The 16,439-nt window shown below is 46.6% G+C and overlaps 2 protein-coding genes across 2 annotated transcripts; one reads left to right on the forward strand and one right to left on the reverse strand.

Moving 5' to 3' along the window:
• Positions 1–4,751: 4,751 nt before the first annotated feature.
• On the forward strand, positions 4,752–6,656 carry LOC120643724. Its single transcript, XM_039920191.1, has 3 exons — positions 4,752–5,687; positions 5,804–6,149; positions 6,240–6,656. Exons 1-3 carry the CDS (start codon positions 4,997–4,999, stop codon positions 6,514–6,516), a joined length of 1,314 nt encoding a protein of 437 aa, XP_039776125.1. The 5' UTR covers positions 4,752–4,996; the 3' UTR covers positions 6,517–6,656.
• Positions 6,657–14,878: 8,222 nt separating this feature from the next.
• LOC120643725 lies at positions 14,879–16,101 on the reverse strand. The gene is made up of 2 exons (XM_039920192.1): positions 15,590–16,101; positions 14,879–15,276 (listed from the first exon to the last, which is right to left on the reverse strand). The coding sequence occupies exons 1-2, from the start codon at positions 15,835–15,837 to the stop codon at positions 15,138–15,140; spliced, it is 387 nt and encodes a 128-aa protein (XP_039776126.1). The 5' UTR covers positions 15,838–16,101; the 3' UTR covers positions 14,879–15,137.
• Positions 16,102–16,439: the final 338 nt, after the last annotated feature.

Genomic DNA, 16,439 nt, shown 5'->3' on the forward strand with positions numbered 1-16,439 from the left:
CCCCGAGCTAGAGAGAGGACTTGGATTTCAATATCCAATTGATTATTTAAAGCTTTCGGCCTTAGTCGAGATGAACATGAGATCTCTGTCATGGCAGTGGTTAGTCGAAGGGAACCAGTATTTTGGGAGCTATTGCCGCTTGAAGGGACGCAAAACTGGAGGAATTATGTCAATATAAGTAGTAGCCGAGGCTTACCGCTTGTGTTGTTTGTTCAAGCATTCGAGAAGATTAGTTTTAGAACTGAAGCGGGCGGGGATCATGAAGGCCAGGGAGATATAGTTTCCGAAGAAACTGAGACGATGCATGAATCTCATGAAGATGATGGTGAACTTGAGATTTTAGAAGATGATAGACATGCTGCACACGAACCTCGTCAAGCAACTGGTCAGGCTGATGAAGGGGAAAACATTCCAGAGATAGTTGAAGAGTTTCAGAGGGAGGGTGAAGAACAGCACAATGCAATGAATGATGACTCCTCGAATTTTCAAAATTAAGTGTAAATGAAGGTGAAGCGGTGTCTTGGGAGTACAGGCAAAATGAGGTATGCATCGGTTCGGTGTATGCTAACAGTGACAACATGAAGGAAGCTATAAAACGTTGGTCGACTCTCTCTTTGCAAAGATAGTTCAAAGTTCTTAAGAGCAGTCCGAGAACATATGACGTACGAGCAGTGAGAGGTCCTGTTGTTGTTTTTAGTGGAATGAGTGCGCACTGTGGAGCGTACGAGTGCAGAACCGTGGACGACTGTGGAGCAGTGAGAGGTAATATCTGTGTTCAAAGTGATTGGACATGCAAGCAGCCCTGCGTCTATAAAAGAGCACCTTGTGGTTCCTGGGAGCACAGACTTGCAATTCAATTTCCACTTTTTTTAATTAGCCCAACCAAACAGCTATGAGCTCCTCATTCTCCCGGGCAGCTTTCCGTTGGGAAATGGAGGCTAATTTAGGACCTTCTCCTAACGATCCCAATAGATGTATTACAAATTGCAAGGTATGGCCGAAAGGTGTAGAGCCATCCGATTGCTATTGCAAAATGCGTTGTTTTCCGAACATATCTCGTGATTACGAGACTTTTGGCCAGAGGTATTGGTGTTGCAAGAATATCGAGGAAGTCCAAAAAAGAGGTGCAACATCACAGGTATAGATTAATTTGTAAATATGCTTTTATTATTTTTATTAACTTTGAATCGTTTCTTGCTTGTAAAAGTACGCTGGTGATGACACGCATACTCATTGGTGTCATTTTCATGAGTGGATTGACACGTGGATCACTCATCGTGATCAGCAATATATGGAGTGGTTAAAGAAGGTGAATGAAGATTTACGAAAAGGCGAGCGTGCAAAACCAGACATCGCGGGACGTGATAACGGTACTGCCCGTGAATGATTGATGTTGTACTGCTCCGTCTGAATAAATAATGTAACGTTTGTTCGAATTACCTAAGGCATGTTAGTTTTAGTATTGGACCTCGTTACCGTAGTTTGCAACAGGTCCTGACACGCCATGTCATGTGTTCTGTGCGTTGAATTGTGTGGACCACTATTTAATTTGTGTTCAATGTTTGAACGGTTATTGTTTTCATTGTTTTTATTGTGTGTACTGGCCGATATATGCCAATGGAGTTGTCATCGCGTCGGTCTGAAAAGTTTATTTGTAGGGCAATGCTTCTGAATAATTTTGTTGCAGCTAGTACAAATTACACAATGTCGATAAATTTGACATTGAAATTACAATAACAATTGCACTGACATATACATGGAACACGCTAACGTCGTGTTCCATCTAGACCTAACATGCCTTAGGGAATATGAAATTCGAACATTATATGATATTCATCTACTGAGTGCACCGAGGATACTTCCCCTTTCTAATAGCCTCGGGTCCCGCCTCCTTCGCACGGCGGGCCCTCTCTCGCTTCCTCTCCCTATCAGCTTCACGCTCCTCTGCTTGCCGACGTTCCACTTCTGCGAACCTCTTCTCGATCTCTTCTTTATCTTTCTTGTGCTTCTCCTCCATTTTTTCCTCTTGCAGCATTCGCTGCCACCTTCCCGCAGCCCACCTTGCTTGGCGCTCAACGTGTTCCTTAGCTTCCGTCGATTGCTCCGTGTCCAGCCACTGTATGAAATCACAAAGAGGTGGTGGACTCTATTTCCAAGCCGAGTTAGAATTAACATACTGAACTCCAAAGGCGCAAACTAGATAGTGCGAGGTGATACCTTCGCTTTGTCCTTGCCGTAGCGCTTTGGCGGATCGAACTCGTAGTTCTCACACATGAAGGACCTCCTGCCGAAGTCATCGCCCAAAACTTTGGACTCCATCAGCTTGCACAACGAACCGCAGAAGCACATTGGAACCTGCACTCCTTGAGGCACAAGTTCTCTAATTTTGTTCCACGGAATGTAGGTAGAACCAGAGGAAGACATGATGGCCGTGCGTGGATGGCTAAAGACTCCGTATGAGATGGCTACTGACTTCATATGAGATGGGGCGATGTTTTATTTAAAGATGGAGCTATTTGGTCTATAGGCATGGTTCACGCATGTCTATCGCCGTTTGAAACGGCGGTAAGTACTCCCATATTTTAAATTATAGTGGGGGTGCAGAAGAATCTGATGCAAGGTGACAAGACATCGAAATGGTAATTGAAACTCATGAATATCTCATGAAAATATATTTTCACAGACTATTAGAGTTAAATCTAATTTGTATAAATTTTTAAAAAATATTTCCCTAACCTCCGCTATCTCTATTATTTTCTGAAATATCTCTAAATATAAAGATAAAAATTACAGTTCAGATAGTCTTTAAAATAATCATACAATTATTTTTAGCAGTGAAAGCTTATAAAATAATTAAAAATAAAAAATTATAGCAGTGAAAGCTTATAAAACAATTAAAAGTAAAAAAAATTATGGGAACACCTACCGCCGTTTAAAACGGCGGTAGGGCGCTGCCAGCTACAGCCGGCTGTAGCAGCCGGCTATAGCCGGGCTACAACGCGGCGGTAGCACTTACCGCCGGATCGCTTGGCGGTAAGGAGCTACCGCCATTTGATCCGGCGGTATCTTCCATGGGCCGTGGGCCAAGGATCTTACCGCCGGATGAACCGGCGGTAACTCATTACCGCCAAACCAACCGGCGGCAGGGTGACATTTTTGAAAAAAAAATATAGCCACATATACTTTTGATAAATCGACGAAAAAAAATATAAAAATAAAAAAAATTCCTTCTTCTTTGTGCTCGCCACCCGGCCGGCCCAATCCCTGCTCCCGCTGTAGAAATGCTGGCCCACATCCTCAAGCAGAACGCTATTTTTTTTTTTGAAGCAGAATGCCAGAGTTTGCACTTGATTTCTCTCAAACCGAACAGGCAAGGCGATTCTGTATTACTGGCACTGGATTACTGACACTCGTAGAAAAGAAGAAGCTGCATGCAGCTATAGACAAAGAGCTTGGATACTGACAAAATTGCTCAACTGCCGGATTGAGCCGGGAGCCGGTGTGACTGAAGATGAGATCTGAAAATCATCTGAACATGCCGTGCTGAACCAGTAGAGATTATTGCAGGTCCGATATAATCCTCCATGAGCAAACTGACATGATTTTTGTTTAATCAGAAAAGGATGGAGCAATCATGCAAAATATATCACCACCTGAACATGCGTATCAGTGAGCGTGCTCCATCATCCGCCCGTGCATGTGCTTCCGGCTTTGTTGATTTCAGAGGCAAGAAGATGGATAATCATGGAGGGGGAGAGCATGGCTCGGCTAAGCTCGTCGTCTTCCTCCGGAAATAGCCAAGATCGATCCAGCAGAGGCTCCCCCGTCCGTCCCACCCACTTTCTCGAACCTCGCCGGAGCTGAGACTGAGAGCGCGCCAATGGCGAAATGATAACCAATCGGCCGCTGCCACGGAGCAGGTCGCCGGCAATGATTGCGGCGATCCGCGCCGGATCAGCCGCAAAGCTCTCCCGCCGCCTCATCACGCTCACGCCCGTCGTCGTCGCCAACGCATCCTCCTCGAAGCAGCAAAAGACACCGAGGAGGATCATCGATAGGGCTAGCCGTTTGGGGGTCTTCCGGTAATGATGGGGCGCAGGCCTTTCGAGGCGCCGGAGCGGAGGCTCTCTTTCTTTCCACCGGGCGCCGGCACACCGCACACCCATTGCACAGGTAACCACGTAGTCGTGCGGCAGAACTCAATTGGCACCCAGCCACCAGCATCATGCATCTTCCTCCTCGAAACCACAGGGATTTTTTTTTTTTACCGAGCTCCAGCTAGGTCGAGTGCAGGTTCAGAACTTCAGATTCCGATTCGGTCGCTTCTTGTTCCGTGAGTTCTCTCACGTGAATGACGGGCGGATTCAGAGCAGGAATAATCCAAGCACGCTGCTCCATTCCAGATATGGCACAAATCCTAGTTTAGGCCTCCAATTCGTGCCACTCCTACACGGACTATGGTACAATCTGTACTGAGAAAACAGTTTACAATCGGCAGGCACTACACGATTCTCTGATCAGGACAAGCAGAGTCGGATCATCGGGGGAGAAAGAGAACACGCAGGAGGTGAGAGGTGATGGCGTCGCATGGTCTGGAATGGATTGGGGGCATGATTGCAGGCTGCCCATGCCATGCCATCCATGAAAAACACCCACACAGCAGCAAAAGGCCCCCCCTCCTCCTCCCTTCCCAGGCTTTCCTCCTTGGCATTTGTGGCGCCAGCGTGTCTTTTCATTCACACCCCACCAGCCCGGCATCACGAAATAAAAGGGGCGCCATTAGGATTAGGGGCGCTAATACTATCCTAATCATGGAGCAGCGCAGCGCAGTTTTCAGGCAAAAGTGAGTGAGCAGAACAAGGCCACCTTCCTTATTATTCCTCTTGTTGTTCTTGTTCCAGCAGCAGCTCCTCTCTTCTGCCTCCCCAACGAAGTTCCAGAAAGGAAGAGAGGGAGGGCCTAGTAGGCAGCTGCTAGGTTGAACACATAGAAGATCATGCCTTGTCAAACTGCAATGGATGCGGCAAGTGCAGGCAAGGGTGCTGCCGCCAAGAAGAAGATGGGCAGAGGAGCTGGGAAGAAGACGACTCAGTCATCTTGGATGGCCATGGGGCTGGGGTTCTACCATTCGTCCTCCTCCGGCAAGAACAGAGCGCAGCCGGTGGCGGCGGCAGAAGGCAAGGACATTGACAGTGACAAGAGCAGCAGCAGCAGCAGCAAGAAGAAGAAGAGGAGCATCAGCATCAGCCGGAGCATGACCTGCGCGGGGTCCCTCTGCAGCACCAAGGAGAGCTCCGTGCTGTCCCGGGACCGCGCCGCCGGCCGCAGCGCCTCGAGCAGGTCGCTCCGGGCCCTCGACGGCGCCGACGTTGCCGACGCCGTGTACGCCGCCTCCGCCGCAGCCGTCTCCGCGACGTCGTCCTTCAACTCGGAGGCCACGGCGGCGACCTCCTCGTCGGCCACCGCCACCTCCGCGTCCTCGCCGCTCTCGTCGCCGGCGTCGTCGTCGTTCGGGAGCTCCTTCCGCGGGGTGCACCACATCAGGAAGCTCTCCGGCTGCTACCAGTGCCACTCCGTCTTCGACCCCAGGAGCCTCGCCGCCGCCGCCGCCTTCCCGTGCGCCGACTGCGACGAGGTCTTCGCCAAGGCTGAGTCCCTCGAGCTCCACAGATCAACCAGGCATGCAGGTAACAAACCTTTTCTTTTCCCAAAAACAAAAAAAATCCAAAACAACTTTCTCATCTTGCATCGTTCAATTCAAATTAAAGCTGCTTCACACTAATTCTTCGATCGATTACGGCAGTTTCAGAGCTGGGGCCCGACGACACGAGCAGGAACATCGTGGAGATCATCTTCCAGTCGAGCTGGCTGGGGAAGCAGGCGCCCGTGTGCAGGATCGACAGGGTACTCAAGGTCCAGAGCAGCGACCGGACGGTGAGGAGGTTCGATGAGTATAAGGAGAGCATCAAGGAGAGGGCGAGCAGCGGCGAGGGGAGGAAGAACCCCCGGTGCGTCGCCGACGGCAACGAGCTCCTCCGGTTCCACTGCACCACCTTCACCTGCTCCCTCGGTGCCGGCGGCGGCACCGCCCTGTGCCGGGCGCCGCCGGCGCAGTGCAAGCTGTGCAGCATCGTCAGGGACGGTTTCAGGTAATTGCCCAAGCAATTGATGAGCAGAGTTTTCAGATTGGATAATCATTGTAAATAATATCATCCATTTGGTGAAATGTTGATCGTCAGGGTCGATGGTGACGGGAAGATTGCAACAATGGCGACGAGTGGGCGTGCCCATGACATGGCGCAGGTGTCGTCTGACGGCGAGAAGAAGGCGATGCTGGTGTGCAGGGTGGTTGCAGGGAGGGTGAAGAAGACCGCTGACAGGAAATCTTCAGAGGACAGTGACTGTGACTCTGAAAGCCCCAGCTCAGAGGGGGTCTGCTCGGATTTGGACGAGCTCTTCCTGTTCAACCCAAGAGCTATACTGCCATGCTTCGTAGTCGTATACAGTGGCTATTAAGTTAAATTTAGTTAGTGTTACTTCGGCTTAGTTAAATTTAGCTAGTGTTACTTCTGCAGTTCTGCTCTATGTTCAACCTGTTGCATCCTTTGTTCTTTCTGTTCATCAGCTCATAAAAGCGTAATGTTCGGTTGCAAATCTTTCCAAGTTCCTCTGCAGTAGGAAAGCATAGTTTTCTAGCACATCATGTGACCAATCAAAAAAAAGTACAGCTATAACCACAAGAATCATTCAAATTAGTTTTCAAATGTGACACGTCGACAACAAGAGAATAATCTCACACACTACCAACAAAAGCAGTGAGTTGTGCCTGCTTCCAAGATCTAACTAAACCAAAATCAAAACATCCCATTTGTCGTCATGTGCTGAGCTCATATCAAATGCTTGTCTCCAACTCTCCATAAGCATTTCAGCTCCTTCCAAGAAGCAGCTAGACAAGAGGTTAAGAACAAGCAGGCACTTTGGGAGAAACAGTGAACTGCAAATCTTATATTCTCCTGGAGATGGCACCATACAGCTACATCCAACCCAATGCAATACTAAATACAAGTTTAGTACTGATCCCTAGCAAGTGCTGTTTGTCTGTCCTGCTCTGTAACCGTTATACAAGAAGGTGATTGTACTGTAATTTAATCAACACCATTATGAGGTTGTCAGCTTGTGCACAGGACCTATATATAGGCTGATTCTAGCCAAACAGATCATGGGTTAAGGGTTGTTTGTTAACTATTGTCAATCTAGTATTCCCATATAGTGTTCTGTTCATAATAAAACATTGGTGAGGTGCTGGAGGGCAATGACTGGAGAGTACAATCGGTACAATACAAAATTATCCTTATTTTGATTCCATTGGGTGCCGCAAACAACGTGCTTAGAACGTTATGCCTAAATGTGGGCCTATATCAAGATTCAAATTGAAAATAAACACTAGGAAGCAAACTTATATCCTAGTGGGTACCTATTTGTAGCCTAGAAGATGCAAGGCCTCTAGTTTGGGGTATGCAAGCCACGTACTTAAATGGCTCATAAACTTTGTTAATAAAGTTCATGAGGCAAGCTTAATCCATCAAATTTTCTTCAAAGCGTAATTAGCTAGATGGTACATTAATAACAGTGTAATTTATGTAATTTTTTTATGTACTAGGGTAAGGCCTAAAGGCTAGTCTTGTGACCTTAGGACAGTCCTGATGGGATTTTCATGGGATTTCATTAGAGTTTTATGAGTTCATATGTATAAGAATTTTTTTCTGATTTTTCAAGTTCATTATGAAGAGAAAGAAGGGAAGCCCTATGAAATCCAAAGAACTTCACGTTCATTTTATATAGGAAAAAGTCCAGATTACTACCCTGTGTTTTTGTGAAAGTCCGGATAACCCCTAAGGAATTTTTTAGTTTATTTTACTATGGTGGTTTTCTAAACCGGTGCACTTAACACCTTTTGGCATTAATCAAGTCTTGTTTTGGTGACGTGGTGGTGGTTTTGCAAATAATGATGCCACATAATCAATCTGACATGGCTGGAACATAGGTAGTGCACATACCCCCTCACCCTCCCATGCGCATGTAACCCTTCCCTTGTTTCGCGACAACTCCTGACGGACACCGCACGGTAGCGGATTGTGACAGAACCGCCCAAATTAAACCGGATTAAGTGCGCTAACTATCATCTTAAGCGTTAATCAAGTAACCGCGCACTTAAAACGGTGTAATCTGGCAGCCTGTTGGGTTTAGGATCGAAAACACCGGAAGTCTCACCCGAAGGCGAGCACAGGTGATTACAAGCATACAGAAATTTCTCAATTTTTTATTTACAAAACAGAGCTTAACAAAATAAATTTATGTAAAATATCAGAGTTCAAACTACAGCAAAATTTAAATAGAAGTTTGATGTAAAAACCATGATACTACGAAGACGTGAGGATGTCACATCGAGCCCACCAGTGTGAATCCTAGTTAGCTTCAACCAGCAACAAATACCTGAAAATAGGATAACAACAAACCCTGAGTATACTAATACTCAGCAAGACTTACCCGTCTATGGGTATACTTAGCCCATTATCTAGACATGCACAACTCTTTGCCTCTGGAGTTATTTTGCTGAAAAGCTACTAATACTGGATCCTTACATTCAATATTTTAGCTCCAATTGTGTTTATAGCTGGAAACTAGATTTGCCTAGTTCTCTAGAGCATACATGGTTGATCATATTATCTTTTCAAGAATATCAACATAAAACCATCTTTTCTCTTTCTGTCCTTTCAATCCTTACTATGATGCGACGCATTGACCAAGGCTCTCATATCCGCGAGTCACGGCGAATCGATCCGATTTAACCTTGCAAGGTGGACCTAACTCACACGCCCAGTGCGACCCCGTCGAGTCACACCACGCAACTATTCCCATGATTACCCCGAAGTCTGAATCAAGCCCGCAAACACCCGGATGATGAGCCCCGCACGTGCGAACACCCGGTGAACCCGTGGACCACTTCACCATCCGTCATCCCTACCCAGCATCGCAGGTTGAGACTCAGATTCCGACGCAATTTAGGTAATTAGCTTACCGGTTTCGACTACCTCCTACTTTCGGCATGTGGTTAGTACTGTTCAATTCTCAGTCAAAGGGCCAATAACGGAACGGTCCTCAATCGACACAGGCGGAGACTCAACTTTCCTTTAACCCATAATCATGTCCCACTTTCCTTCGTCCGGTCTCCATTTTCTTTCCTCATTAATTCATTCTCTAGTAACATTTCCATAAGTAACAAGACCTATATCTCGCGAGTGACAGAAAATCACTCGACTTTTACCGAGTTCCTACTTAGCAAAGCATTTCTAATGACACCTGCATACTAGTAAATGCACAATACTTAATTAATAATATTGAATACTGAAATTAAGGGTTATGCTCCGGGGCTTGCCTGGGTTTGACACAAAGTCAGTTAGTTAGTTTGTAGTCTTGCACCGGCTTGACATCATCCCAGTCCAAGCATGCACTCCAGTCAGTCCTTCCGTCTTTTGGATTGGTCCACCCGTGCACCATCTTCTGGCTCGGCTTCAACATTGCCCTCCGGTTCCATGTGTCGCACATTTAACGTACCTAGATGATGTGCAACGATGCAAATGCAATGCAATTAAAGGAAAGACATGACTGGGCAATCATTTATCGAGTAAACACAACAAACAAACTCAAAAGGCAACTGGGTTGGTGCTACAATACGAGAGTTCAATCAAGTATTTTAGCCTGAAGTGTTTCCTACTAAAAAGCATTACTAGCTTGCTTAGAAAAGGCTAAGCAAAGATATAAAACAAGAAAGAACAATTAGGACAATTTATTTAATCAACAAGTCACAAAAGTAAATTAAATAAAAGCAACCCATGAACTAGTTCTCAAGAGGTTAACATAATTTATACAGGACTAACCCAAATTGTTGAAATTAACAAGCAACCATGATTTTCCAGCATTTATTGATAACAGGAGGTAATTAAATTTAACCCCAACATGACAGACAAGTTAACTTATATCAAATCATTGCAAGCACTCACCAATAAGAATTTGCCAAACCTGCCTAGTCAAACAAGAGTTAATATGATTTACCCAAAAATGACATAACTTGATGGATTGAATCATGCAGAAAGGAATTGCTTAGCAATGCTTTTGGAAAAAGAAAGCTATAGCTGGGAACTAAACAAATACAAAACTTAACTTGCAGCCATGTTTTAGTAACAAGAATTAACTGGCATGATAAGATATTAGTAAAGAGTGTAACAAAAATTTATCAACATTTATCGGTGGCTGAAAACATTTATTTTAGCCCAAGGATGGAAATCAAACAATCATAGATCCACAAACATGCACATAGGCCATGCACTTGAAAAATTTTCAGTGGACTACACATACCGGTATTAAATAAACTAGCTTAAACACAATCCAAAATTTTAGCAGGGGCAAAGTGACATTTGCCACGCATAGATAAACGCGCAGGGCAGGGCTCGCACGGGGGTGGCTTGTGACGGCGAGGCGGCGCCCATGGCGGCGGCTCAGCTGCCCAGGCTACAGCGAGGCGAGGTGGCGACGAGGAAGGGCGGCATGATGGCTAGCGCGGGCGGGCGGACCCGACGCGCGCAGTGGCGTGGTGCGGGGCTGCGTGAGCACGGCCCGCAACATGCGGCGGCGACTGGAGGGTCAACCAGCGGCGGCATGGCCGCATTCCGGCGGCGCTGGCGCAGGAAAAGGAGGGAAAGGAGGTCGGGTAGCACGAGGGCGGCACGGGGAAGCTCACCGAGGGCTCGAATCGACCGGAGGAGGGCTGGAGGGGGTCATCAACAGTGGAGGCGGAGCTCCGGTGGAGGGGCAATGGCGGCCATAGCGGCGCGAGCTCGATTCGGTCGGGGAACAGCGCAATCGGGCTCGGGGTGTGGTGGAAGAGATAGAGGGTAAGGTGGATCGGGGTTTGGGGAGGATCGGGGCGCGAGGACGGCTGTGGGGCGGCGGGGTGTGGCCGGAGCAGCGGACGGCGGCAGCGCTGCGCAGCTCGGCTCAACCCGAGCTCTAGCAGAGGAAGGAGGGGGCGAAAACGGGGACGGCATCATGGGGATAAGGACGCGCAGCGCGGAGGGCGAGGATCGCCGGCGCGGCGATGCGTGGAGTCGCCGGCGACGACGCGGGGTCGCGGCATGGGCACGCGCGTACGGGCAAAGGAAAGAACAGGGTAGCATAGTGCCCACGTTTGAAAAGTTTTGACCCGATTTTGACCATCCATATCTCAAAATTTCATATGAGAACTTAGAATTTGGCCAAAATAGAAGTTGTAGAGGAAGAGAAGGTCTACAACTTTGATTTTAGGCGAAACTTGATTTGAGGCTCGGATCAGGGAGAAAAATGAGATCGAACACAGCTAAGTTGAGGAACACTATGCGGACTTGATTAGCGCTAACAACGAGCTTAAATCCATAATTAACGGGTTAAGCACATTATTGGCCTCGCGATTAACACTGGGGTGTTACACGGATCAGCGCAGCAAGGCAGCCGGCGGCGATCGGCGGCGATCGCACCACAACTCCTGGGATTGGCGGCGGGGACATTGCCGAGGTGCGTACCAATCCCTCTTTGGACTAGCACTTTGGTAGAATTTGCTGTACAAGGCTAGGGTGGGCTAGGGTTACGTGGGGATAATGTGATGTGTTTTTGTTGGGTCTGAATGGCCACGATTGGTTTGGAAACCTGACTTTTTGGTGGATTCGATGATTGATGCGGTTATTGTGGGTGCTATGGATGGCGTTCATAATTTCTGTACATGGAATTACGGGTGTTGTGGGTGGCGTTCATGATTTCTGTATGTGGAATTACAAATGAGTTTTCCTTTGTTGCTTTTCAGGGCAATGGATCCTGGAGATGTATTGGCAGTTAGGTTTCATCTTGGGGGAAGGTTTGATTACGATGGTTACAACGTCATCTGCATAGGTGAAACATCTGTTAGATCATCTCACTTGGATAGGGATAAGATATCTTTGATTGAAGTTAGGGGATTTTTGTCAGATCATGTGACACTTGGCAAAGATGATGATGTCCAACTTCACTGGCTTTATCCTAGACAAGATCTAAACAGTGTTTGAGGACTCTAAATGATGACAAGATATGGCAGTTCATGTCTGATTGCATTACAGATGATAGTGTTGCTGAAATTTATGTGGAGATTCACAAGAGTTATGGAGGTGTAAAACAACAAAGATGGGCCTTATCTTACAAAGAGTTGTCCAATAGTGCATTCTGATGAATTTGGAGATGGAGATGGAGATGGAGATGGAGATGGAGATGGGCAGGGTGGTGTTGATGGTGATGCTGACCGGGATGGAGATGCTGAAGGAGACAACTCAGAAGGATTTGACCCTGATGAGGAGGAAGCTGAAACAGAATCTGATGAAGAATATGTGGATGGTGACAGTTCAGATGTTGATGAAGAGGCAGATGAGTTCAGGACAGTTGTTAGGAATCAAAGGTCTAACCCTGCAGCCTCTAAAGAATTACTGTTGGAGATGGAAGAGGTTGCAGCTGAAGCAAATGTATTGCAGGATGACAATGATGATGAAGCCCCCATGATAGATTCAAGTGATGAGTACAGTTATGAAGAAGATGATGAGGGTGAGGCAATTAGAAGGAAGAGCAGGTTTCCAAGATTTGATAGTGAAGCAGCTTGTCCCACTTTTTCTCTTGGTATGATCTTTGCTGGGAGGGTGCAATTCAAGGATGCTCTCATCAAGTATGGTTTTGCTACTAGGAGACACCTCAATTTCTCAAAGGATGAGAAGGATAGGACCAGATGTAAATGTTCATGGAAGGGCTGCTCATGGATGATTTTTGCTTCTAAAGACAAAAATCACTTTAAGGTGAAGACATTCAATGATGTTCATCAATGCCCACAGAGAAGGGACAACAGATTGGTGATAGCACCTAGAATAGCTGATAGATTTGAGAACATCATTAGGCCCAATCCATCATGGAGGCTTCTCAATATCAAGGAGACTGTGTTCCTTGAGATGGGTGCGGAAGTTTCTTTGTCCAAGATTAAGAGAGCAAATTTAATTGTCATGAGAAGGATATATGAGTCATGCAAAGGAGAGTATGCCAAGGTCTTTCACTATCAAGCAGAGATACTTAGGACAAACCTAGGTAGCACAGTTGCAGTGTGCTTGGATCCTGAGTATGATTTCCATGTGTTTCAGAGAATATATGTTTGCTTTGATGCTTGCAAGAAAGGTTTTATTGCTGGATGCAGAAAAGTTATTAGAGTGGATGGGTGCTTCTTCAAGGGAGCTTGCAATGGTGAACTCATATGTGCTATTGGAAGAGATGCAAATAATCAGATATATCCAGTAGCTTGGGCAGTGGTGGAGAAGGAGACTGAAGTCTCTTGGTCTTGGTTCTTTGGTCTTCTGCAAAAGGATCTGAACATCCCCATTGGTGGCAAGGGCTGGGTTATAATCTCTGATCAACAAAAGGGTTTGCTCAATGCAGTTGCTAATTACTTTCCAGAATGTGAACATAGAATGTGCACAAGGCACATTTATGCAAATTGGAGGAAGACCTACAGGAAGACTGATTACCAAAAGCCCTTTTGGATGTGTGCCAAAGCTTCTAATTTGCAATTTTTCAACTATTGCAAGGCAAAGTTAGCCCAATTAACAGCTGCTGGTTCTAAAGATATGATGAATACAAACCCCAAACATTGGAGCAGAGCATGGTTCAACATTGGCTCCAATTGTGATAGTGTGGACAACAATATGTGTGAAAGCTTCAATAATTGGATAGTTGATATCAGGGCCCATCCAATCCTTTCCATGCTAGAGGGGATCAGGACCAAAGTTTATGTGAGGATACAACAAAATAGAGCAAAGTCAGCCAAAAGGAACTCAAGGATATGTCCAAATATTATGAAGAAATTGAACAAGTATATTAACCTTGCTCAGCACTGCACTGCAATATGGAATGGGAAAGATGGATATGAGGTCAAAGACAAGGACAGGAGGTACATAGTTGATATTGGCGCAAAGACTTGTTCTTACAGGTATTGACAGCTGTCAGGCATTCCTTGTCATCATGCCGTCACTGCAATATACTTGAACAGTCTGCCACTAGAGGACTACATAGCTGATTGTTACTCAGTAGTGGAGTACAATAAGATCTATGATCATTGCATGCTGCCAATGGAAGGAATGTGCCAGTTGCCGACTGACCCTAGGCAACCTCAGCCTCCAGCATATGTGAAGATGCCCGGGAGGCCAAGAAAAGAGAGGAGAGAACCTGGAGAGTCCAAGAAGGCAACTAAAGTCTCTAGGGCAGGCAGTGTAGTAACATGCAGTAAGTGTAAAAAGGCAGGCCACAACTCTAGAACATGTGGTCCCAAATCAAAGGCAAAGAGAAGAATTATGGAGAAAGACAAAGAGGCAAGTAATTTCATTAGCCTAATTCCATTCATGTATGCTTTTATTGTGCACTCATATTATTTTAGTTGGCTGTAGGTACTTGAGAGCAGCAGGCCCCTTAAGAAGGCAAGGACAAATGGAGGCACCCAATGTAGTAGTCAGGCATCTGAATTATCTCAAGTGCAATCCCAAACAACCTCAACACCAGTGAAGAGGAAGGCACAGGTTGCAGCCAAAGCAAGACTGAGGAAAGCTTCAACTAGAGAGTGATGTGTCAATTAGCTTGGTTATGTCATTGTGTCAGGGTTCTTCCTTCTAGTTATGTTAAACTTTGGTTTGATCAGTTATTTAGTTATGTCAGCTATGTCAGCTTTTGGTTATGTTAAATATCGATTATGTCAGCTTATGCCAGCTTTTGGTTCTGTTAAACATCAAATATGTCAGCTTGCAAATATAGTTGTTGCATTTCCATTTTCTTATTCCATAACTTCACTCATTCAGTACATCAAGTGACAATTACAGAGCTGTTCTATTCTGCTACTCTAATATTACACCTTCACACACAGTGACATCCACACAAACTTGCAAGCTGTTTGGGTACAATGTATAAATTCTTTAAGTTATTAACAGCAACTAGTTGGAGAGGGCCATGTCCGATCACAACCCTCTTTGGTTGGAAAATGATGGCCTTCTCGTTCTTCAGGAGTAGTATCCAACCGAGCTGTAGTCATTGAATATGGGACCAACAGATAGATAGGCATGAGCAGACTCAACAGTTTTGTTCAAGAATGCTGCTGCAGCTTGCACTGCTACCTCCAGGTTCATCTGGTTTGATAACCTGCAAAATAAACAATTTATCCACATGCATATTGCCAAACTGATCACATTGACTTATGCACATATACGCCAAGTTTCCAAAAGGCAAAATATGCGCCTATCAGGTGGGATGTGGGATCGAAGGGAGGTTGCAGCTAATACTGATGTAAATAGGCTTGCTCTCCTTTTTATTGCTGTACAGCGCCGCTCCATCCACGAAGCAAGCAAGCAAGAACAGAGCTGAGGTATTGTGGAACATTGCTGAACAGCTAATTCTGATGTAAACAGGCCATTAAGTCGAAGAAGCAGCTGAGAGGCGAGGCGATTGAGCTTACGGGCTGGCGACACGGAAGCTGAAGTTGTCGGAGATGGTCTCGGCAACATTGTTGTCAGGTTGTTGAGCTGCTTCTCGACGGCCGACAGTGCCGGGGCGAGCGGCGGCGCGGGGGAACAGGGGCAGTGGGCTCTGCTGTCCACGTGCGACGCAGGCGAGGAGGAAGCCGAGAAGCTGAAACAGCACGGGGAGGCGCAGGGTGACGCCCCGATCCCGCCGCTGAAGCCGGAGGGGCTTGGCATCGCGCATTCCCAGAGCCGCCGCCGGCACGCTGCCCCTTGCTAGGTCGATCCGCCGCCGGTCGCAGCACGGGACGAATAGAGGGTACCAGCAGGGTGGCCATGAGCACGGGCAGGGACCGCTGGCCCTCCCCACCCTTGCTTGGTCAGTCCGCCGCCGGTCACCTTGCTGGTCCGATCTGCCGCCGGTGGAGCACGCGGAGTTGGGGAACAGCCGAACAGGGGATGCCGTCGCTAGGGTAGGGAAAAAGGAGGGGTTATGTGAGCAAGATTAGTTCCAGCCACGTCAGCCTGCTTATGTGGCGTGATTATTTGTGAAATCGCGTCCACGTCACCAAAACAGGATTAGATTAGTGACAAAAGATGTTAAGTGCACCGGTTTATAAAACCACCATAGTAAAATAAACTAAATTTTTTTAGGAGGTTATGCGGACTTTCGCGAAACCACATGGTAGTAATCTGAACTTTTTCCTTTTATATATACTATCAAAAAAAAAAGCTTCAGGTTCGTTTCCTACTGGACGCACTCTCAACTTTGGCCCATCCACTTCTACTGTAGAACTACGGGTGCGAAATTTTTATCCGAACGGACCCGATTTCTACCCGGCCCGA

The sequence above is a fragment of the Panicum virgatum genome, chromosome 8K, assembly GCF_016808335.1.
Source record: "Panicum virgatum strain AP13 chromosome 8K, P.virgatum_v5, whole genome shotgun sequence".
NCBI lineage: Eukaryota > Viridiplantae > Streptophyta > Magnoliopsida > Poales > Poaceae > Panicum > Panicum virgatum.